General features: G+C 41.1%; 1 protein-coding gene across 2 annotated transcripts in view; it reads left to right on the top strand.

Annotated features, from left to right (window-relative positions):
* The window catches only part of ARHGEF4 (Rho guanine nucleotide exchange factor 4), a 122,773-nt gene that overhangs the window by 55,407 nt on the left and 42,694 nt on the right, over nt 1-24,672 (top strand). For both annotated transcript variants that reach the window (XM_064457274.1, XM_064457273.1), the window contains one exon: nt 21,806-21,945. In XM_064457274.1, coding sequence (XP_064313344.1) covers nt 21,806-21,945 — 140 coding nt within the window. The remainder of the gene's footprint in view (nt 1-21,805; nt 21,946-24,672) is intronic.

Genomic DNA, 24,672 nt, shown 5'->3' with positions numbered 1-24,672 from the left:
TTCTTGCCAGCATGAGTCTATGCGAATAATAACATCCTGGCCTGCTGCTGGTGAAACAGCATGCTTGTGTGCATTAGGAAGCTTGTGATGCACATCCCGAACGCAACTGTCGGCAAGGTGCTCATATTCCCAAGCTAAATCAGAGGAGTATCCTGGTGTAAGTATGGGTTGAAGGGATAATGTGCAGGCTGAACTACAGAGACCTCATTCTGTGGGTATTCCGAAGTGCAAAGTATGTGGTTCTAGCATCCCACCACTTGATTCTGGGTATTGTCTTTTTCCCTGCGATTTTCTTTCTGCATTGTAATTACTGCTGGGTATGTAACCCATCTTGCTGGCTTTGGTGTCATGCCTGTTCTCGATGTATATGGTGGAGTAGACATGCGTTCTGGGTATCTGCTGCTGCCTAATGAAAAAGCAAAGTTGAGGTATGCACAGCAATGGAAGGACCATCAAATGCTGCAAACTCCAGCTTTTGCTTCCTTTTTTCAAAGCATAAGTTCAGGGGTTTGCAGGACTTTTTCTTTCATGACCACGTATGTGGCCATTCCCTTGTCTGGGCTTCCTTCTGCAGCTTGAAGAAGTGCAGCCAAAATAGCAAATTTTAGTCCATTGCAAATGCTGTATTGCAGAAACAGTGGAGTCCTGTCAAGCCACAGCCTCATTCCAGTCTATGTAGTACAAGCACACTGTGGAGGCGAGTCTGCCTTGTGAAGGCAAATCTTCTCGAAATGGTTGGGCTGTATAGCATAAAGGTCAGTCTTGCTACTGACCTGATCAGATGATAACCAGGTCAATAAAAATGTAATCCTTTTGGCCAGACTTCTTTGCACAGTTGCCTTTTCATTTTATCTATAGCAATAAAGTCAAGCCCTTGCTTAGGTATTTTTATTAATATTTTTACAAGTGGTAAAAAAGTAGCCTTAGGCAAGTCTTTCCTATCTGCCTGTCTCAGGATGTTATAATCTGAAAGGATGCTGTCATGGCTGGTAACAGTTGTATAAGATGATTACAGAAACGAGTAACCTTTCAGGCCTGTTTATAAAAGCCATGATACAGAATAGACTATTTCAATTGGAAGGGACCTAGAACGATTATCTCGTCCGACTGCCTGACCAGTTTGGGCCTGACCAAGGTAAAGGATGTTAAGGTCATTGTCTGAACACCTCTTAAACACTGACAGGCTTTGGGCATCGTCCATCTCTCTAGGAAGCCTGTTCCAGTGTTTTGTGAGTCTTTTTCTCCTTGGAGCTATTTTACTGGAGAGTGCAAGAGAGGAATTGACAGAAATTAATATTTAGTCCTGAGTGTGACTGAAGGTGAGTTAGTGGTGCAGCAAAACCTACAAAAGTAAGAACGAGGAGATCTTGCTTCTATTTCAGTACTGTTACCAGCCATTTCAGTATTGTAACCCGCCAATTGCTCTGTCTCTGCTTGCTACTGTCAGCCTTGCATCACAGTTTGTCCCCTTTTGTTCTCCTGCTTAGCAGAGGGTCTGTGTCCTTAAATTGCCTAGCAGAGTGGTGGTGCGATCCACTCTGAAGTCTCTTTGCATGCTAGTAACACAGGTAGCTGTTCAAAGCTTTTGGCAAAAAACACTACAGTTTTGGAACATGCCATACTGGGCACCTTGTGCAGCAAAAAGTAATTGTATTCTTGGAGTAAACAGGCAACAAATGGTTTCCAAGGGGAGATTATAGACCCATGACTAAGATGTGACTTCTGCAGAGCTTTGTTTTAATGACAACACATCACTGTATATAAAACATACATTGAGGTAAATTCATATTCTTTGGCACTGGCATCTGGGAGGTTATTGCATGTTCATCGTAGCCGGACAGCCACAGCAACAATCTTATTTTGAGTTGGCCCATAAGCAGCTTTAGAATTATATTGCAAAAAGCTCTGCAGTGCCTGGATTTCATTCATTTGAATTAAATCCCAATGATTATCAGAAGTGTCTGAGTTCTTGTGCTGCTGATCACTTGTCTTTCTCATCACTAAAGACTATGTGGAAGAGAGCAAGGCTGCAGCTATGGCCTAGATCACATGAACAAATAGAGGAATGTCTTCCTCAATTATTTTTAAAATTAATATGAAGCTTGAGCACCCTTTTCTGGCATGTAAATCCCTATACTTTCAAAACACTGCTTGCTTGAGGAAGATCAGAAAATTGCAAACTACCACATCTTCCGAGCTCACAGTCCCCACTTGCTGTGCTTGATTACAAGGCTATGCTGAAAACAGGAGTAAAGTTCAAGACATAGGGCAAAAGATAAGAGGGCAGCTGAGGTCATGTTTCCAGGACCTGGTACTGGGTGGCAGGCTGGATTCTGCTCCGGACCATGCTGCAACACAGTATGAATTGGGATCCACTTACTCAGACTGCTGAGCACTTACTCACTTGTGACGTGTAAGTGGTTTACAAGGCTCAACTGTAGAGAGGGTTTATATACTAAGATGAGCAAAGGATTCACAGTTTGGCTTGTGACATTAAATTTTGAGGTGTTGTGCACCCTGTTTTACCGGAACTTTAAAATGGAATTCAGGATGTTTTTTTCCCTGGAAAGATCTGTGGATAGAAAGCTTGAAAGTTAGATTCCACCTGTCAAAACAGAGCACTGTTAAAGACGTCAAAGGTAGATACACATGAGCAGATATGTCTGTGTGGGTTAGATCTTGGTAGCCAGGTTGTGACAGGAACAGTGATTAACAACCTGGCTATTCACTGCTTCAGCCAGGTTGATTTGATGTACCCATGCTCCTTCTGGAGCTAGGTCATTGTGGGCTAACTTGGGTATTTATACTTCCAGTCTTGAATTAAAACTTTAAAATCACCTTGTGCTTCCTGATGCACATGCTGTGACTGTAACCTGAGACACTCCTTTTAATTAAATAACTTAATTCCTGACCCTGGTACAGCCTTGCTGTCCTGGTGGCCACAATATACTAGATGTGTATACAACCCAAAATGCTATTGTGTTTGCTGCCCTGGTGAACTGCTCACCCTAGGTTTGAGGAGAGCAGTGAAATTTTGGTGCAAGCCTAACTGAACTCTTAGCTGGTCCTAACTATCAGTATCAGCTAAGTGGCTTGTATTACAGATCGGCTTTGGGCCCTTGCAGTCTCTGGTGTCCACACCACAGGCACGGTGCTGCATCAGAGCAAAATCAACAGGCAGCTTTATTGAGGGAATAAAATGCAAACTGCAGCTTGGCCGGAGCAATTTCTTAATGGTGCTTAAAGGGAGGCTAGAAGTCATGCTCCAACTGCAAACTGCTGTCCTCAGGACAGTCAGCCAGTGAGCAGCCACGAGCTAATTGGAGCAAGACAGCATTATCCAGTGCAGCTGTTCTGTCATTGTTTGCACAGGTGAATATCACTCAGGGCAAACCTTGCTGGTCAAACTTGTGCAAAATCCAGGGAGAGCTGTAGACTGAGAGTGAGTTGTTCTGCTCCCTCTGACTGAGCTGCTCCCCATTCTCCTTGGCTGAAGGCAAGGCTGAGTGGGAGTATTCTGCTCATCATGGATTCCTGCCCTAAGTATTCCTCCCTCCCTGCTGTGCCCCAGTGACTGCTTGATCTGCTGTGCTGCATCAAGGCTGTCCTAATCCCCTGCTTCCCATGTCCTTTTCCTTTTGGGAGCTGGGGGAGCCAGAGTGTAGCAAGCCCTTGGTGTGAGTGCAGCCCAGCTAAGGCCTTGTGGACTGCTTGGGCAGCTCCCCTTGACCTCAGCCTCTGCTGCAGCAGGAGTCAAGTTGCAGCTTCTTAATCCAGTGTCCTAGTGCTCCTATGATTGCATTTGAGAGGGCCCATGTTTTATCTAAAGGGGGAACTTTAACCAACACAAATAACAATATCTGAAATTTTTTTGCTGGTGACTGAGTGCAATTAGAAGCTAAATGTCACAGAGCAGCATAGGCTGCACTTTTCTAGTGAAAAAGCAGCAGTTAATTAGTTTTGGCAAATGATCTCTTGCTGTGGATGTTTATCAGTGCAAACACATTTATAGTCAAGCTAACTGGGTAGGAAAAAAATGGAAGTGAATACTCTGCCTGCCCTTTCGCATTAGGGAGAGCAGGTCATCAAGCTGTGTGACTCTTTGCAAGACAGGGACCTGGGCCCTGTACTTTTTTTCCTCAGTTCTTTGCTAAACAAAATGCTTATCGGCAAAAGTGTCTCCTGAAGGTCACTGAGCTGCACAAAACGAGAACTGACAAGGCTTCCTCCAGGATCTGACCGAGCTGCAGTAAATAAGAGAAAATGAGACACATCCAGGTTCATCAGAGCTCTCAGAAAGAGCATGAGGAAAGTTCAGGCCAAAGTGGATACCAGTGACTATGCTTTGTGTGCTCAATGCAGATGAAGAGAGGCACAGTGAATAAGATGATTTCCAAATTATAAAGCATGATTGTGCTAGAACATGTTGCACTTGGCTTATAGAGCAGGTGTGCAACTGTCTGGCACCTCTCCCATGGAACAGCGCTGAACTTCTGTGAAAAGAGCAACGCCTACTGGTGCCCAGAAACATAGTGCCCCTAATTTAACTAAATTTGAGTGAGTTCATGGTGAATATATTCTTGTTGACCAGTCTAGTCTAAAATGCACTACATCAATCTTCTCTATAATTTAAAATAAAGCTGACTAGAACTCATAACATCGTAATTTGAATATGCTTAGCTTTAAGTATGAAAGAGTGTGTAGGCTGACTTGTTAAGTGTATGTGCAGTTTAAAGGATACATAGTGCGTATTTTCAGGCACCACAATAAGAATGTTGTGGGATGAGTTGGAGAGGATCCAGAAGAAAGTAACAAGAGTCATCTGGAGAACATGATCCACAGGGGAAGTTTGTATGATTTTAGGGGTGTGCAGTAGAGGAGAATGGGGGAAGACATGAATCTTGAAATACCTGAAAAAGCTGTTGTGAAGGGAACAATTTGTTTCTTATTCATGGGGTGGGGAGTTGGGGGTGTAGAGGGGGCAGGGTACTCTGTAGCAAAGATGACTCAGATTGGATGCTAGGAGAAGCCCTGGGAAAAGATTATCTGGAGAGACTATGAAGTCTCAATCAGTGAAGATCCTGAGAAGCAGGTTGGGGAAACCTTTCTCAAGAGCTACTATGGCTGTTGATTCAGCTTTGCAGCAGGTAGACTGGCAAGGAGACTTAGTGAGGTTCCTTTCTAGTCTTCCCCTTTGTAGACAAAGCCAGAATGAACACTGGGCCACCACCTATGCTTTGAGGTGCAATTCAAGTAATTGGCTTCACTGATCTTTTTGCTTTATTACTGCACAGTAAATAACTTTGGTTCCATTCCAATATTCTTTACTCTGGAAAAGCTGGATTAAATCCTTTCTGCAGTTAGGAGAACAGCTATGGTTTCAAGATATTTCCTGCTAACTTGTTTTTTTATTTAAAAGCATTTTATGTATTTGTAAAGGATGAAGATGACTTTACAGGCTCCCCTTTCCACTTTCAATGACATGTTGTGTAGATGTTTGAGTTGTGACTATTTAGAACTTAGTTGGGTATTTGGATGTTCCCATAGATAATTCAAACTACCCGAGACATGTAAGGAGGAAGTACTAGATAAAGTTTGGGGTTCTGCGTGGCTTAGTACCCAGTCTTTGAGAACTTATCTGTGGTGAGTTTCCATTCCGTTCCAAAAAATGAACAAAAACCATGACTTGTTACTAATTTAGATATGATACCAAACCTATTTAGCCTTTTCATTGACATCATCAGTTCCTGGTGTGTGGGAGACATAATCCAGATGCCAAATGTTATCAGGGAATGTTTTCAGCAGCAGTATAGTGCTGCTTAGTAGTAAATGGTACATGCAATTTTTGGTGAGTTTTCTCACATACTGACTGTCTTCCAGCAATGTTGTGCTACATCTGCATTTTCTTGCCTTCCTGACCGCATTCTTTCTCTAACATGGATCAGGAAGTACTAAAAATGATATTGTATACCCACGGGGGGGTGAGGGTTCCAGATTCTGCTGTGATACCTCTGGCGCCACCTCTATGTTGTAGAGTATTATCTCTAAGTAGCTGCATTCAGCTGCAGACTTGGTCGTCTTATGGCAGGGAGATAACTGAGGAAGGATTAGAGGACATGTAAGCAGCTGCTGGACCAAGAGGAAACTGAAGCAGGCATTCAACATCTTTCTCACTAGAACCCACTGTAAGCTGTTCATGGGGCCTGGGAGTACAGTTTCTAAGTTGTACTCTCAAGTCAAAATTTGCCTGTTGTTTCTCACTGGATAAATGCAGTCCATTAGTCAGAGACTGAAGGGGCTTGTTCCAGTAAATGAATTGTTTCAAACTGGTTTCTGGAACAAATTTATGTTGCTTCATATGTTGTTTCCAAGGCCCAAATCCTCTCTCCTCGCTATGGTGGAGATTGATAGTAGTTATATTAGGTTGAGTGGTACCAAGAGGGAGTCCACCCCTTCTATGGAATACTAGTTGTGGCTATGGGCTTGGGGTCATGCTCCCCTTTTTGGGGTGAGGGTAAGAAAACAAGCGGAGTATCTTGCTGGTATCACCTTGTAAAAGCCTACGGATGATGCAAGGTTAGAGAGTATGTTGATTTGGTCAAAGGTCCCCTCCTCCCTGTGGTGTTTACCTGGTGATTCTGAGGAAGAAAGCTGGAGGAATTCTAGAACACCCTGAGTTCAGGTATAGTGCTTGTAGTTTTAGAGGTGGGGTTGTTTCTTAATAAATTGAATAAATGCAATAGAAGAATGAGTGGCACACTTTTATGGGTTTATACTGTAGCTGCACTGCACTAATGATGTATTCAGAAAATATTCTGCTCTTCCAGTGTGTTGGGAGACAGATTCTACCTCATCAGGGGAAAAAGAACTTTGAATTTTGAGGGTGTTATGGTGGGAGGATCATGGGTGGAGAGGGATATAGAGTATAAATTTTAAAATTCCTTTCTTAAGAGCAGAAGAGAATTTTCTGTTTGTAGATGTGCCTTAGTGTGGGCAAGGCAAAAGATATAATTGTAACAATTTGGAATAAAACAGTACTATGATGCTCAGGACTCTCTGCTTGTCCTCCTATTCAGCAGCATGCTTGGTCTTGCTCTGCTTTTTCCACATCACACAGAGGAAAGCAATAATTTACTTGAGTATGGGTAATAATAGCCTCACTTGCTGATGTTGGAAGTATAAATTAATAATGGGGGGAGGGGGAAGGAACATGGGTCCTTTTTGGGCAAGGTAGATCTGTTCAGGACATGATGCAGCCTGCATCCTTCTTTCCCTTTGCTTGCTAATATTAGATAAAGCTGCTGCTGCTTGCATTCTAATGGAAGATAAGGTGGCCAGCTGCAAGTCCACTGAGCAGGCCTGCATGCTTACTTCTCTTGCTGCTAATTCCTGGTGTGATCTTGCATTTATGGTGGCTTGGCTTAGGGAGAGTGTCTTCTCTGGAGTCTCTTTGCACATTGTATAATTTTGGGTTTTATTGTCTTCTCAGCTGTAGAAATATCTGCAGATTTAATGTGAGAGTTTTTTCTGCCAAAAACTCCTACCTCCAGGTAATTTTGTGATGATGCTGAAGATGTTGATTTTGCACCTAGGATGCAAAATTAGATGCAAGTGGTAAAACAAACAAACCACAAAAAAACCAAAACAAAAAAAAACCACCAGCCCCACACAAAGCCCACCATCCAAAAAAAAACACAAACAACCCACCCGAAAGCAAACCACGGCAAATTTCTCTTCCTGCAGTTTTATTTCAATTTGTTTTCAAAAGGGAGATCTAATTGTGATTTTTCTAAGGAACAAGGTGGATGCTCAGTTAAGGCAGTAGCATCAATTGTGGTGAGATGAAGTCCATACTATTTCCATTCCCTGAAAGGGAGAGGAAAATAGCAGTCAAGTCAGGAAGCCATCCTCACATAGACCAAACTCGGCTCTTGCTTCGGTTTGGCTGATTTCACAGGTCAGCTTTTCACATATTCTAGCAATAGCTAGGGCTGGAAGAATCAAATGTATTTCATACACAGCATTGTCAGTGGGAGCGTAGAAGCTGCCTTCTTACAATTTCCGGGTCAGTTCTTCAGCTGTCATCATTTTGGAACTGAGAAAACCTTCAGATTTTCTACCAATTTCTACACCAACCCCAGTCTTTGTTATTAGTCCCAGAACCCATTGATCAGAAGAGTAACATCCTGATAACAAGCTTGTCTACCACCTAAAATGCTGGATTGAACTAGAGTTGGCTAAAAAGTGAAGTTGCAGATTTAGTGGTGGAGTTGTTCAAACTGTAATGATCCATAACCATAGTAATTGAGTGCCAGTCTTGGATTTCGATTGTCAGTACTGAAGCCCACTCCTAAGTAACAACTCATACCTTTGGTGATCCCATCCACTGCAGAATGTGATGAGAAATGATGGGTACAAGTAAAAAAAAAAAAAAAGTATTGTGCCTACACCTCAGCCAAAATCTGGAAAGGCTAACAGTAGAGGATGCTATTTTGTTGCTTTGGACTGGGACTACTAATTATAATGGGAGTACTAATTACAATGCTTTTCAGTCTCTCTGCTAATACCTTGTTTAGCTGTGAATTAATCTTTTCTTTTTGCCCCTCCCATCTATTTTATGCTCACCATTAAGAGAGATGTGTACGTGGAGAGCATTTTTCTTTCACCTCTGAAAGAACTTTCTAACCTTTATCAGAGTGGAAATGCCATGATGTATTGAAACAAGGCAAGCTCAGTTGTGCCTGTTTTGATTGTTTTGCTGTTGACATTTCTGAGATTATACAGCCAGGGACCTGTGCAGCTTGGTGAAGAGAATGAGCTCAAACCTTTAAGGTTACTGTGAGGTTAATAACAAAAAATCGTACAGCTCAGAAAATGTGTCCTGGAATCGATTGGAGACAGTGCCGTGTACAGAGCAATTATTCCCAAGAACAACAATTTCCAGTTCAAACAAGCTCATACCGTATTATTTACAGCAAAGGGATGCTGGGGTCAAGGGGATTGTTTAAGTTCTGATACGCTTTGATGACATCTGCTACGTTTCAGCAGGAAAGATAAGCAGATGCCAGGAACATAGTCTAGAAATGGTAGTTTCCTGCCTTCAGTAGAATTGCACCTGCTGAGTTCAGAAAGGGACTCAAGAGGAAAAGTCCCATTTTTGGAGCCTGTCCTTTGCATTTGTGTTTGAAAGGAAAGAAGGCAGACAGAAATGTAATTAATCAAGGTGCGAGGAAACAGGATTGTGAAGATATTTGTATACATCATCTGCATGTATAATGGCTCTTTCAGCTGCATGACAGCCTCTGTGAAGGGGCTGCTGTCTAACACAGTGAAATTTAGAGCTCTACAAGCTGAGGCAGGTGAAGGTGGGGAGCTTGCTACACGGTGATGTGGGTCCCAATTTCTCTCATCCTTTGGTTTTGTTCTGATCACTGCAGAACTAGAAGAAAGAAGGGAAGAACAGAGGGTCAACAGTTTGGTATAAAGAAAAGGCTGATTTGTAAAGATTTGTGAGTTTACTTTGGGCCAGTTGGTGAGTAGAAGGGGCATACCTGAATGGCTAAAGTGTATCCTCTTTGCATTTGTCTGCCACTGCCCTGTATAGGACTGCAGTTCCTAGCAGTGCTGGCTATCTCCAGCAAGAGTGAGGAATGAGGCCTGTTAATCATTTTGCTTTTCTAGGCTATCACAAAGGCGCTGCATTGCAGCATTGCCCCTTAAGTCAGGCTGATACTGTGTGCTGCGGTTTAGCCATACGCTCAGAATGCAGTATGCCAAATACCAAATGTATGTGCGTGGAATATCCGTCATTGCTGTGCCCACATGGCCCAGTGGACTTAAAATGCATCCTAAATTTTTTCATTAATTTTACAGCACACTAAACTTCCATGATCCCCAGTCTGTGCTACGTGCCTCACTTACTGATTTTAATCACTAGAATAATCCTCTTTTAAAGCTTCTTTAGAAAATATCAGCAATACTCTCACTATTATCTTCTGTCACTGAACTCTGTATTTTACAGAAACTGAGAAGCAGTAGACCAGTACCTCCCATGATTCCTTCTGGGGAAAAATCTGCAGAAGTTAAGTGAATGTTAAGGAGAGCCTCTTCAGACCTGCTATGATGTGCACAGTAGTACAGCATGCAATATGCACCTTGTCCTGCTGTTTTTTTCCTCCTGTTGGTCTATCCCGGTCACTTTTTACAACCTCTGTACTTGTCAAATAAAGCAAATATTTTTGGTGCTGAGAGCACTGGTCACTGTCAAAGCAAAGATAGATGGCTTTCCAGGCTGGACAGAAATCTTCTGGGAATTTGTTTTAGAGGGGCTGGTTTTTTGTTTGTTTTGGATTTTTTTTTTGTGTGTGGGGTTTGGTTGGTTGGTTGGTTGGTTTTTTGTGTGTGTGGGTTTTTTTCATATTGGAGGAAGAAGTTTATATCTTTTGACAGTAGTCTCCTGGGGGACTCTTTCCTTTATTGATACTTGAGTGTCATCCTTTGATGTAGTAATCCTGCATTGCATAGTCTGTCACTCAGAAATGACGAAGTTGGGCTTCTGGTGCAGAGAAATACCACCAAAGCTGAAAATAAATAATTCTTTAAATCTACAAGACAGAGACAACAGCTATGCCTTAATTTAAGGGAAGATGCTACTGCATAGAACCATTCATGATGAATATGAAAATAAGCCATTAGCTTGGTTTCAAAAGAAGGATAGGTAATGTGACTTCTGAAAAGGCTTCATCTTCACCTTTTTAAGAGACCTTATTCAGTTTGGTCACTGCTGATCAGCAGTGCTCTTTTAGTAGTTAATATTGACATTATGTTGCTGCCTGCGTTAATATACTTTTGCCACTTAATTTTACTATCTTCAGCTGGGGATGGGTTCAACTTTTAAATCAGTCTCCAAAGCTTCCAAAATATTCCGTGTTGCATCCAGTGATCTGTAAGTGGTAATGTGTCATTTTGAATTCATAGCTCAAAATGAACGCTTACCATCTCAGGCTCGTGATTTGCTGAAATGCTGATCTTACCAATTCTGCTATTCTTATTTCCTTGTTGAAGCCCGCAGTAAACATCCTAAGTAATGAATTTAACTATTAAAGGCACCCTGACCAATGTGACCTTGCCAGAATGCTTTCTCCTTTTAAAAGGATGATTAATAATGGCTTTGAATTGAATACTTGATGTATTCCAAGAGGAATAATGTTTTCCTTGGAAGTTTTCTTGCTGTAGAGTGAGATTGCGTCTGATACATTCAGCTATAATTCGGACCTGGAGCCTGAATGTTGTGAACACGCTCTGAAATAAGGTACCCTCTCACACCAGTTTTCTAGGAAACTTAGAATTATTGAATGTAAAATCTTTTTTTTCCCCCCTATGATAGTTGAAAATTTATTGAGATGTATCAATCAACAGGTTCAGTATCTCGGGCTTATTTCTTTAAATTTCATTTGCAGTAATATATCATATCTGAACCCTCAGATTCCCAGAGAGCAAATACTTCACAGTGGGCAACTAACTCTGTTCCTACTACAATATGAACAGTATTGAATGTGTGAGGCTGTGAGGCCTGTCCTTGAGTTCTTAAATATATTTCAGAAGAGTATTGCTGTTCGTGTACAGTTTGAAATTATTTTGGTGCAGAGTCTTTCACTTTCATATATCTCACTAGCAAAGAAGTCTGGAGGCCCTGGGGAGGAGAAGTAGTGAGGGCTGACTGGTGAGGGGGCTACTGGTGGAGCTGGTGTGAAGCACAGTCCCAGCCATGCAATGAGGACAAGAGACTGCACCAGCCTCTCATCCAGGTCAGCTCTGCGCTCCAACTTTCTTCTTCCATCTGTTTGTAGAGCTGGTTTTCAACACAGGTGATGTAGCAGTACTCGATGTTAAAACCAGTCAGTCCTGGACTCTGGCAGTGAAATTTACGCTCACAGAACTGTAAATATGCAATGTCTGAGTGAGTTTGAAATTTCCACCTTGTTTCTGTCCATGAGGTCCTCTAAACTGAGCTAATGAAGCACCCTCCTGTTCTGCACCTGTCTTCCAGGGGTGGTGCTCTTGTGTCTTTTTCTTTTGAGAATCTAGACTGGATTACATTTGGCCATATTCAGCATCTCTCCTGTAGCCTACTCAGAGCTGATCTCCCAAAACGCTTATGAATAACACTGAAAAAGGATCACCCAGACTAACTCAGAGCCTGAGTTTTCCTCCTTTGTTTGTGTAGTTTGTGTGATTCAAACATGTATGCTGCAAAGAGCCTGATCCCTTAGCTATCATGGCAGTTGTAGTTAAATAATAGTAATCCTTGATTTCCTGTTTTCCCTTCAGAAATATTTGGTAGCTTGATCTCGGGGATTTTCTTCGAACTCGGATTAAAATATAAATAGGGACAGAGGGATTTCCTAAAGGTAAAGCAGTTTTACCAGTATTTTTAATGAAAAGACTGTAGCCCCAGTATGAAACCAGAAGATCTATTGTGTGCTACATGAAGACTGGTCATTCAAAATGTCAACAAAACAATCTTGCTGCCCCTTGAGACTTATACTTGATAATGCACAAGAGCAATTGAAACTCTTCTCATGGCATTCATTTTTAATTACTTCTGTGGTACAAGGTCATAGATATAAGCCACTTGTCAGCCTGGATAGCTTCACATAGATAAAGACTAGATTTATAGCATTATGCAGAATTCTGGGAAAAAACAAAGGTCACATTTTTCAAATTTCATTGTTCAAAGTTAGCCTCTTAAATCCGTCTTCAGACGCTTATATAAACAGCCTGCTTTTCAGAAGTGCCAAGCAGCGGCTCTTTGTGCTGACTTTGCTGGAAACAGCGTGCGCCCAATGCATCTGTGTTATTCATCGTATCTGTTAGCTAGCTGCAGGCTTGCAGGCCTTGTTTTAGGTTCTGGTGTTCAATAGTTTTGTCTTCACCAAAGGGGGCTGCATTGTCAAATGTTTTAAATCGTTATCAAGACAATTCTTCATCCTTAGTTGTTCAAGTTATAATGCAAATTAGTCCATTATAAGAAAGACCCGTGTCTTTTTTTTATTTTTCCCCTGCTCCAGGTTTGACTGTCCTGAAAATAGCATAAGGAAGTTGATATTTCCATGCAAAGTTGGCATAACTGGGTGCAACATTTTAAAGACACTTGTGATATGAATTGTTTTACTTCCTAGTGACAGTTCTTCATAAAAATGACCTTAACAATTCTTTACAGTGTGGTGTTTCCCAGGCCAGTAGTTAAAGCTTAGGGTATGGTGGAATTTTCTAGTTTCTAGACTGTGATTTAAGACTGAAGGAAATTCTATGCTTTTTGGCAACAAAATCTTTAGCAAAGGCTTAGCTTCCAACCTCTCAGTCTTCTGAGGGTGTACTCAGATGTAAAGACGTAATAAAAGCACAGAATCTTTGGGAGTGTAAATCAAACATGCTGTAGCAAATTCCAGTTACATTCTTTTCTTTGTTTAATAAAGTAATAGGTACAACAAAGGAGGCACTATGAGAGCATATGGTTTCTGACATTTTCCTGTGAGTGCTCCTAGGAAGTTATTTTGGAGGTGAAGCAAACATCACAGCTAAATCAATATAATTAAAACAGACAAGGGCAGTCTGAGATTTGGGAGATAACAGCGCTTGCATTAAGAAACCCTCCAATTAAGTCCCTGGAAAGTGTCTGTAGATACAGGAGGAATAACAATTCCTGAGAGAATACAGGGGAATGTTTTCTATTGAAGGTCTTAATTTGAGGACTGGTGATAACTAGAAGCATTGGTTTTGTCTGAATGGCTTTTTTTTCTTTTTTCTTTTTTTGCTTTCTGGAGGACAAAAGAAGGATTAAAACACAGAGTTTGAGTACATTTGAGTCTGAACTAGGGCTTTGGTTCAGATGAACTCAGATTAAGTAATGGCAGAGCAGTAAGTGTGGCTCCTTTGTTTGCATGTTCCCATAGGCAAGTTGCATACACTTGTGCAAGCAAAAGATGAGAGAAACCCAAAGGTGACCTTTAGGAGTGACGCCACATGTAACCATGCACTGAAGTAGTGGCAGCTGTTGAGATCATATAGGAGGATCTGTGGGAATGAACTTTTAAGAAAACGGTGTGTCTTTTTTTTGCCTGATTGCTGATCTTCCAATTTGTTTTGAAAAGCTGGAGCAGATGCGCTCCTAAAAATAAATAAATTAAAAAGGCCTGAAACCTTATTGACAAAGCCCATTCAAATTCATGTTTGTCACGCTTGTCAGCTGCACTAACACTCTTTGATGTTGCTTTTACCTCCTATGTTTGCTGCAGTAGGTGTTGTCCACTGTAAATAACTATTGTTCTGATTTCCTGCCTCATTGCTTGAATTTCCTCAGTTGTTGTTACATTGTTCTTTTGGGTAAGAATGGGTGCATGTGGAGACACGGACATGGTATCTTCATCTTTTCAGGTGAGCTGAAAGCTCATCTGAGGTTACTGCTGATCTGACTTGACTCTGACTGCGCTCCACTAGACTGTGTCAGATATGTTTTTTCCCAACCAGCCTGTCAGTATTTTGGGAGGCAGTTGCCTGATAAAGGGGTGGTGGTGGTGGTGGTGGTGGTTTTCACTTCAAGAGAGGGGAGTCTGGTCTGGGTTTGATTTTTTCTTCAAGGCATAACAGGCACAGGGCTAATCAGAGTTAAATGGACACGTAAAAATTCAGCATGAGTTGGGAATGATGGTGTTTGTTACCTGTCAGAAAGAAGAAATGCAACTATTTTAGTCTTCCACAGAGGAAACTTTTGAAAAATTATGGTAGATGGTTTCATCTACTCCGTCCTCCAGCTCCTTTAAATAGCAGCTACATCAGTGAATAAGACTTGTTGTTGGGGCAGTAAGTGACATGCCAGATATTCCAACCAGTACTTCCTACAAAGGATACTGTAAAGATTGTGTCTGGATACTAGAAGTTATTTTTCTGCTAGTTTTGATTGCTATGATTGATTTAATGTTTAGATTGTGATAGGGCTTAAAGGACTGAACTGGAATTGGCCCCATAATGTTCAGCATTGTCCAGACATAAAGTAAATAGCATTTCCAAGGCCACCATCTGAAAAATGAGAGCAAACAGGTCGGTATGGATGAGTATTTGCTCCGGTCCAATTAAACAACAAATATGTAGAGTAGGAGGACATGCCAGCTTTTTTCTAAGTCAGTAGCTGGGATGGAAATGTGGCCAGTGAATTAATAGTTTGTGTGCAGTACAATGGAAGGGTTTTTCAACAAAGGATTAGGCTTTGGATCAAGTAGAGTACATTTATGTTATTTCTTGTCTCATTTTGTCATCATTTCCACCCTTCTTCAAATCTAGTTAAACTGCTCCCCCTCTTCTCTCCCACTCGTAACATCACCCAGCAAGCAAGGAAGGGACTGGGGGCAGCTCTCTGCATGTCTGCCAAGGCAAAGCGAACCAAGCTGCCAGTGCGTAGCAAATGGTAATGTGGGAGTCAGACCTGCAGAGCCATTCATAATCCGCATCTCTCTTCCCCATAATTGTCTCCACTACCCGAGAGAGCTGAGAACTCCCTTAAGCCTCCCTGCAAGTCATTTAGATTCTAATTGGGATTTAAAAACTCTTGAAACCTGAGTGGGTGGTTCAGTGCATTATTGCTGATGAATGTTACCCTGGGTGATGTGCCCAGCAGACCCACAGAGGACCTGCACTCAGCTTTCCATTGAAAATCCATGTCCTTTTTGTTTTCAAGCGCAGATCTGCTCTTTGCCTCAATTAAGAACTGATTTCATTCACAACAGCAATTCCATTTGTGACATTATACCAAAATGTTAATTTAATTTTGTTATGTTGAATCCTTTCCTTTTATAATGTTTCTTTAAAATGGAGGTGATGACACTTGCCTTCTCCACTTAAATATTTTCTGACTCTCCTCCCCATTCTGTGTCTTTCTTTTTCCTCAAAGATTGACTGAACACAGTGCCATTACCTGCTCAGATATGTCACCATGAGGACCTTAGCTCTCTAAGGCTTGGCTTTGCAGGCCCATGTCCTTGGTTGGTTTTGGGGTTTGTTTTTTGTTTTGTTTTGGGTTTGGTGTCCCCCCCCGAAGCTCATAGTAACTGGTCATTGTTCCCTTGTTGCTAATTCCCTGCCAGACTTCCCTCTTCCTGTTAAACTGGCCCACAACCACAAGCAGAATGATGTGAGAGTGTCCATCAGCACAGTAAAGAGCTGGAGAATTGCACTGCTGGGGCAGAAGTGGGATGACATCACTCTGATGGATTTTACTGTGGCAGCTGCGTAGGGACCTCCATATATCAAGAAGCTGATAAATGAAGCACATAATTCAGAACTGGAGTGATGGAGGCTGCAACACTACTGTGGCAGCTATTTCTAAGGAAGATGAGGGTTTAGCAGTTCAGAATGGGCAAAGAGGAGAGTGGAGGGGCTCTTTTCACCTGGGCACTGTAGTCTGGGTTTGGTTTCCCCACCCCACACACCCCTTTCATTTGTTTATTGTCTTAAGTCTCTTGAACTACTCTTCACCAGCTGCAATGCACTTTCCTGTGGGCGCTGCACACAACCACAGCAATCTCTGCTCAGTGAGGCAGAGGGAATGATGTTGTTAGCTCTGAATTAATTTGCTCTGTGAGTGTAAATCAGGCTCCTTCTGTTATTTCAGTGAATTATTTTAAATGTAAATGCTACGGAGACAAATGTGTGGATGTGGTACTGCAAAAGCACACTTGAAAGAGAAATACTTCAAATACACAAAAGTTGTTCCCTTTGCCATTAATATAACGTGCTTTTAATAAACTGTGGATGCTCTTGGCTTTCAAAGCTGTCTGTAATCATCACGGATTCCTGTCCCAGCCTTACCCCTAAAAGCTGTAGGCTGCAAGCCAAGTGAAAACAGATAACCAAAATTTTGGGTAAACTACCTCTAGTCCATTTTCCTTCAGTCCTGGGTCATTGTTCAGGCTTTTGATCCAAGCACACAGCTGGAGATCCTCGCCAACCGGGAGCTACTGGGGTTTATTCCAACTGAGACGTAAACCTATGTGACTTTGAGAGATCTCTGTTAAGAGGCTGTGCTAGATTTTAGTGCTCCTCCCAGCTGCTTTGAGGAAACTGTTCTAGAAATTTATTCTGTGTTTCTCCAGTGGGATTTTTGTTTTGTTTTGTTTGGGGTTTTTGTTTGTTTTTGTTCTGTTTTTTGTTTTTTTTTTTTTTTTTCGTGGTGGTAGGTTGGTTGGTTGGTTTGGTTTTGGGGTTTTGGTTTGGTTTGGTTTGTGGTTTGTTCCCCCCCCCCGCCCCCCCGCAACTTGTGCTCATTAATTCCTGGCACTGGAATGTATGAAGCAGGTCCATCTTTTGAGAGAGGAGGGGAGGTCAAATATGGTGAACAGTGTCACCTGTACTCAGTGACACATTCCAGAGTTCAGTTAAAACTCACGGTTAATATTTGTTTCAGTCGGATTGTGACTTTTCTTGGTTTCCTACCAGTTAAATGAACATCACAAGGCTTCTCTCATTTTTCCCTCCCTGCCATTTTCTGTTGGTTATTAAGATCAAGGCTGTCCCAGTGTAGCCCAGCTGTCTTGTTCTCCAGTGTCAGGCTCGATTGTGGCTCCCAAAGGTAAACATCCTACCACACAGGCAGCTGCCTGTATGCATTTTAAATTGTCCAAACCTACCTGTAAGCAGGATGCAGCTGGCAGGCTACTAGCTGGGGTGGCTGAGTTGTACAGCCATGGTTTATGCTGCGGCCGTTGCATGGCTTGTCTCTCACTGCAGGCACAGAGTGCTATTCTGTGTAAAACCACAGAGCTGATAACAGCTCTGATGGCTTTCTCATGAGATGGAGAACTCTGTAACTATGTAGGAAAAGTACTCTCAGGGTTGCTTGGCGTCAGTCTTTTACCTGCTCCCCTTCAGCAAGGTAGGGGCATAAGCAGAGTCCAGCCAGGACCTTTCCCACTGCTGACCGCTTATGCCTGCGTCCCAAAGCCTGTATGAAGGTAAAAGGGTGAACACATATAACTTCTTCCTCTGGACCATTTTGATCAAGCTTTATTTGATTTTTATAGAATTATTCCCTTTTATTTTTGTATGTATTTTATATATTTGCATGTACATTTTGAATGTAGCCTGTCTCAGTGCTGTCTGCTCAAGCGCTTGAATGCAGACCACCTGTGCCAGTTGCTATTTTCAGTACCATTTTTTGTATGACTTTTGCTACTTCATATCCTCAAGATATTTCTTCATGCAGTCAGGTTCTTGACACCTTATTCTCTGTTCAGATGCATTAAAAAGGGTTTGTGCAGCATTCTTTCATGAGCTACTATTGCTAGAATTATCCATCTGTTTTTGTACTTCAATGATGTAAATCCCGAGCTTGGGCTTGGACTAACAACAGTGTAAAGCAGAGTTTTAATACTTGCACAGAAGGTTGTAGTACTAAATGTTGGTGACAACCCCTCCCTGTGTTCCTGTGTATGGGATTTGTTGCCATATTTAGTGAAGCTTATCAGAACAGTCGTATAAAATATGGAGAAATCTGCTTGAGCTAATTGGGTGTTTGGCATTATCTTTTGACAGAACATTGTTCTTTGGTGTTTCCTGATTTCCAGGGAAAGGTCAGATCAGTGGTTTCAGAGAGACACGGAGAAGCCAGCTATGACCGTTCCAGTGGATTTCAGTATTAAACAGAGATGAGCATTTGGCGGGCGGGAGGGGGAAATGAGGTGTCTGATTCAACTACCGTGCAGCTTAATAGTTGCCTGCCTGACTACTACTGTGCTGTTGAGGAAGCTGATAGTCTATTTCAGCAATCTTTGCTAACATGTCTTCAAAGATTTTTGTATAGTACTTGCTTCTGTTCTACTTGACCTAGTTTATGCTGTGCATGTTGAGTCACTACCTAGATTGAAAGCCTTCATTCTCCTGCTTCCTTGGTTTCTAGTGTATTGGGTCACCATTCCAGATTACTGTTTTATTTATTTATGTGTAATCATGTCTCCCATGTAAGCTGCTTCAGAGCAAATTCTTATTTTTTATTAGTTTTATTCTTCCCTAGAACATCAGTTAGTTTGAGAAAATGTATAACGGTATTCTTCCTCAAGGATTGAGAACTTTCATATGGCTATGAACTGCGTATTTTGGTGAAATATGTCCATGAGGACTTTTCTGCTAGGAAAACTAATCCAAAATGTAGTAGCAGGTTTTAAGACTGCAGAAAATTGATGAGGTTGGTAAGATCAGAGAAGAAAAACAGATGTCTAGTAAAAGCAAACACAGCTTTCAAGGTACTTAGCAGAGGTAGAGAGCATTTTAAGTAATATAGATAAATACCTCCCTGGAGCTTTTGCTTTTTCATCTAAGCACAGATCAGAGAACCAATAGGAAAATAGGGGGGGGGGGAAATCAAAAGCTTTAACAATGTCAATGAACAGTTTTCAAGCTGAAAATTGCTTTTAGCAGTGAAAATAGCAGAAGATGCATAAAGCAAAAGCAATGAAGCCATGCATAAAATAAAGGAAAAGAATGAGATGAGAGGGATGCAAAGAAAGTTTCGAATAAAGTGACTGCTAACTCCATTCTTATATATGATTTCTTTTTATTTGTTCTTGAAAAACATTTCTAATTCATTTTTGTTGCGTACTAATACACTGAAAGCTGTTCATTACTATCAGAGGAATGTTTTTCAGACAATGTATGAGCAAAAAGTGATACTTTAACGATCTTTAAAAAAAATTAAATGCAAACCTTGGTAATTCTGCATAAAGCGATATCATCACTAACATTCCAGCTGTTTTTGAGTTATGTATTAATGGGCTAGGTCTTAGTCTCAGAACTGCTTTATATGCAGTCTATACTACTGGCATATTAGAGACCTGTATGACTTCTCATTAGAGAACTTCTGTATAATGATATGATGTGTCAGAGCAAAGCTATGAAAATGCTTGCATTTTATTTTTTTTTTTTGGTGAAATGTCACTTAAAGATGACTGGTTGGGTAGTTACACACTTCCACAGAAAACTGTGCTTTAATCATAAGCTCACATGCACCCCCATGTCCTGAACTGTCATCAATGTTGAGTGGAGTTCCAGGTTTAAACAATGAATGTGTCTTTGCTATGTTGTGCGTATTTATTGAATTCAAAGCATAAAAAATCAAGTATTTATTTCAAAAACAGCTCATACTCCAGCCATTTTTATGTCAAGTCACTGTGCTGAACTGATAGCTGATACACTGAATTTCCACCTCACCATGTTACTAGAAGTAATCAAGTGATGCAGCCATAACAAAACATCACACATAATGAAAGCATTGGCAAGAGTGATCTTTGCAGGTCTTGCTGTAACCTCTGTCAGCACTTTATTTCATGTTACTGGGGAACTTTCCTTTCAGGTATTATTAAGCTAATGAACCCTTAGGCACTTTTTCTTGGCCCATTGACGCAATTAGGTTCATAAGATGCACTTGCATTATGGAATAAAATGAGGGCTCCAGAACAGGCCTATCTGTCCCTGGACTCTGGCTGATGCTTCTCCTATCCAAGCTGTGCAAGATCAAGCTCAAAGTTGGTTTTGGTTTTTTTGTTGGTTTGGTGGGGTTTTTTAACCTGTTCTGCAAAAATTTTGAGTGTGACATCATGTGTAACTTGGACAGCCACGACTGTCACCATGAGTGCTGATAGCAGTATCTGTTTTCACTTCATTCAGTTCTGCTTCTGGAGCTGTGTCAAGTCCATTAAACTAAAATATTAGTTATATTGGCTGTTGTTCTCTGCATCATGTTTGTATTAGCTACTTACTTCATGCATAGAAGTCTTTGTGAAGCCCACCTTTTTGTCATTGAAACTGTTATCCTTACAGTTGCTATTCCAGATGAATATGTCAGCAAATGTTTTCTTTAATTATTGGCATTTTTCGCAGACTTTGAGAACAGAAGCTTATGCTCAGTTGCCTATACAGGTATGGGATGAATGAATGATTGGTCAACATGCCACTGAAGGATATTTGCTAGTACCTTGAGGACACCTTAGGAAAAGGTTCCTGCCTATCAAACAGATGAAGTGCCATTGTCTTCTGTGCAAGGAGTATAAACGCCACATTTTTATTTCTCTCAGGCTTATGCTTATACCTTGAGACTTCAATGCTTGTTCTAGCTACAGACTGCTAACCCCCCATTATCTGTAGCTTCTTTGAGGCTGTACTGAGCAGAATGGCTGTCTTGTGGTAATAATGGATACTTCTGTAGCAAACACCCTTTTAGGCAACAGAATGGGTTCTCAAATTAAATAAATGCGCGGACAAAGAGGAAGGTGAATGTTTTTCCCAAAGGCTAACAGTTTCCTTGGTCTAATAGGGTTTGGTAAATCATAATCATCAAGGTATGAATTGGCAGACATGAGCTTGTTACTTAGTAAAGTTTTCTGTCAACACAGCAATGTCATAATGGAAATTATGTTTGCATCACCTCTGCCCTGTGCCTTTTTTCAGAGCCTGGTTTCTTATTCTTACTTGGTCTTTTCTTTGCAACATGCAGCAGTGTTGAATTTTTTAAAATCTTACTTTCCAGGCTAGAAAAAGACACAATCATTTATGGTAACAAAACATGAATGGAGAAAAATTCTTTGAAAAATGGGCATGCACCAGGCTGGAGTTGTAGCCTAAAATTGCCTATATAGTTTGTCTTTTTTTTTTTCCTTCATCCTGTGTTGTAGTGTTCCTCACCCCAGCCAAGATCATATAATCGATGCACCACTGCTGAGGGTCTTGGGTTTATACCAATTTGTTCTTTTTGTTGTTGCAGTGATCACTGATGGGGCACTGGATAAGACAGCTCTAACAGATGATGTGGGAAGTGAGGAGGACCTGTATGAGGACTTCCGGAGCTCCAATCACCGCTACGGCCACCCTGGGGGAGGCGGAGAGCAGCTTGCCATCAATGAGGTATTGCACTGATTGGTTTCTGACAGGCAGGATAAGGAAGGATTCTGGTTCCAGTTGTGAACTGTATGAGAGGTCAACAACCAAACCGATAATGTCAAAGTGGATGGGACTTCAAATGTGATTTCCTGTGGAAATGACCCACTTACAGCTGGGTAATGATAGGGTTCTGGGCCTTCCATCAGGGTGCTGTCCCTAACGGTAGAGGACAACGATGTAATGCAGAGCCACAGGTCCTGAGCAGGTAACTCTCCTCTTAGGTGTTTTTGGACAGGAAGTTTAAAACCACTAACAAGTAGCCTGGTCAGGGCCGGTGTGAGACTTGAAATGTGGCGTACTGAAGGCATAAAGGAAATGCTGAAAAAAACCTGATCTACATACCTCTTTATTGGTAGATGAGAAGGGTGCAAAGTTTAATGTGGGCTTGGTCTTCACTGCTTCTTCCTGTTTCCTGGTAAATTCACTCTAGGGAAGTGGAAGATATGCCTTTCTAGTCAGTGCTTTTAGCTATTTTCTTTTATAGTGCTGACACTGATTAACTTGAGATCAGCAACTTTAAAATGTACTAGTTAGTTTAGCTGATGCAACGAGCAACAGGATCTAAGATGGTTTTTCTGCAAAAATAAAACAGCTTTGTCTAATGTGTTAGAACGGTATCCTGTTACACACAGAATGCTTTTTCAGTGGGGTGAACTAATAAGCTTCTTCACTGTAAGAGTGGAGCATGTTCACCATATGAGTGATCCCTTGCACTCTTAACACCTTCGTTCTCTCTTCCCTATACTGTTACCTTTACATGACCTTCACAGGGTGAGAAGGCAAGGATAAGAGATGTATTATATTTTCTTGTGGCTAAGCTATAGCTAAAACTATGTTGACTGAGGCTCTGTGCCTGTATGTTTGACGTATACAGCAATGGTGCTTCTGGGGCATGCAAAAGCTTCAGAAAGCTGCACAGTGAAGGTAACGGCTTTTCTTCCAAAACAACAGCAAATGCTCTTCTAGCAGTTTTCCTGCTCCTAGTGCTCAGAATCCCTGACTACAGCCCTGAGTGCCTGGGGTAAGGAAGAGACTTGCTATATTTTCTTCCCTTATTGCTTACATCCAGGGCTTATCAAACCATAGACGGAGCTTTTTGATTTAACTTCAGCTGTTTTGGGCTGTCGTCACTGGCAAGCAAACATTAGTAGAACACGACAAATTCTTGAGCTGCATTCTCCCACATTTACCTGGTGTTTGTGAGAGAGTCCCAGGCACCACAGGAGTCAGTCCCACAGCGTGCACTGAATGTGTGGGACGATGGTTCTGGTTTCCTTTCTTCACTTGCTTGCCTTGGTAAGTCTTCTTAGCATGTCTCATCAAACAGAACATCCTCTGGATTTTTGTTTCCTTCTTTTAAAGGAAAAGGCAAAGCATTTTATTTTTTTAAAGGAAATCTTTACAATTCTTTAAAATCAGGAAAAAAAATTAACTTTGCAGTGGCTCTGTATATTTGTCATGCGTGTTGTGGTTTTCTCTTTCATGATTCATTATTGTTGAGAACAATTGTTTTTCTTTCTTTTCTTAAAAGATCATTTTTATTAGAGTAAAATTCCATCATTTAACTTCTAATCAAGAAAGCAAATGGATGTGTCCAAAGCAGGTTAATTTGTATAGTCTTTGAAGTGTATGTGGGGTTTTGTTGGCCAGTTGACTGGAATAAAAAAAGATTATTTTTGGCTTGTTCCCTAGAAGCTTGCCTGTCCAGGGGCCAACAAAACTGTAAGAACAGGCAGTACATTATTTACTTTGTCAACTGGTTCCTATGGGTAATTAATCCATCACTTAGCTTTGCTGAGCCTTAGCAAAGTGCTTTTCTACACAATCACTTCCTGGAATAAAAGAGTACAGTAAAATACGAAGTCTCTGAGGTGAAATACTAAATCTGTGAGGTAGGGATTTTACATGAACAGACATCTTAAGTGTTGGAGTTGAAATAGCTCAAATAGCTGGCAATCAGACAGGTTTGTCTTCATCTTCCCTGCTGGACCAAAAGTTGGGTATTGATTAGTCTTGGGTATTTTCTGTAGTAGAAGTAGGAGTGATGTAGGATAAAGGTATCAATGTCCGATCATTTGGTCACATTTTTGTGAGTAGTCTTGTCTTTGTTTTATTGTATTCCAAATTGCGTTTTGTTGGTTGTGGATAGGGGAGCTATGGTAACCACATTATTCTTCTTGGAAGAAGCAGCTTTCAAATAAACAGAGAAGGTTGAAATACATTTTTAAGGCATTTGGCAGACCAAGTGTTGCATTAAAAACCACTGTGTTTTAGCTCATTTTGGATCAAAAGAAAATGCCTGTGAAATAAAAAAGAAACCCTTCATAAAACTTGAATAATTTATTGGCAAGAAGACTAGAGGAATAAAAGAAAGCTGAGAAGGTTGTATAGAGCCCACCTAAGAAGATCAGCATGAGAGTGTGCAAGAGCCAAGAAAAATCAATCAAAAAGAAATAATAAGGGTTTGAGATGAGAAAAGAGGCAGGAGAAGTAATTTTATCGGGGCATCTGTTTGACATTCTTTCAAATGCATTCTTGATGCTTGTGAAAAGATATTTTTGTGTTTAGATTGTACTTGGTGGAGGTTATGTTGTTCCAGATAAAGACACTATCCTTGTATCTTTTTGCTTCTACAGTATAATTAGATAAAATGCGAGAAAAATCTATTCTGCAAATGCATTGGTCTGTCCT

This window comes from Phalacrocorax carbo, chromosome 7 (genome assembly GCF_963921805.1).
Source record: "Phalacrocorax carbo chromosome 7, bPhaCar2.1, whole genome shotgun sequence".
NCBI classification, from domain to species: Eukaryota; Metazoa; Chordata; class Aves; order Suliformes; family Phalacrocoracidae; genus Phalacrocorax; species Phalacrocorax carbo.
Note: the sequence above shows the minus strand (reverse complement) of the source record. Positions and strands in the feature narration are given on the sequence as shown.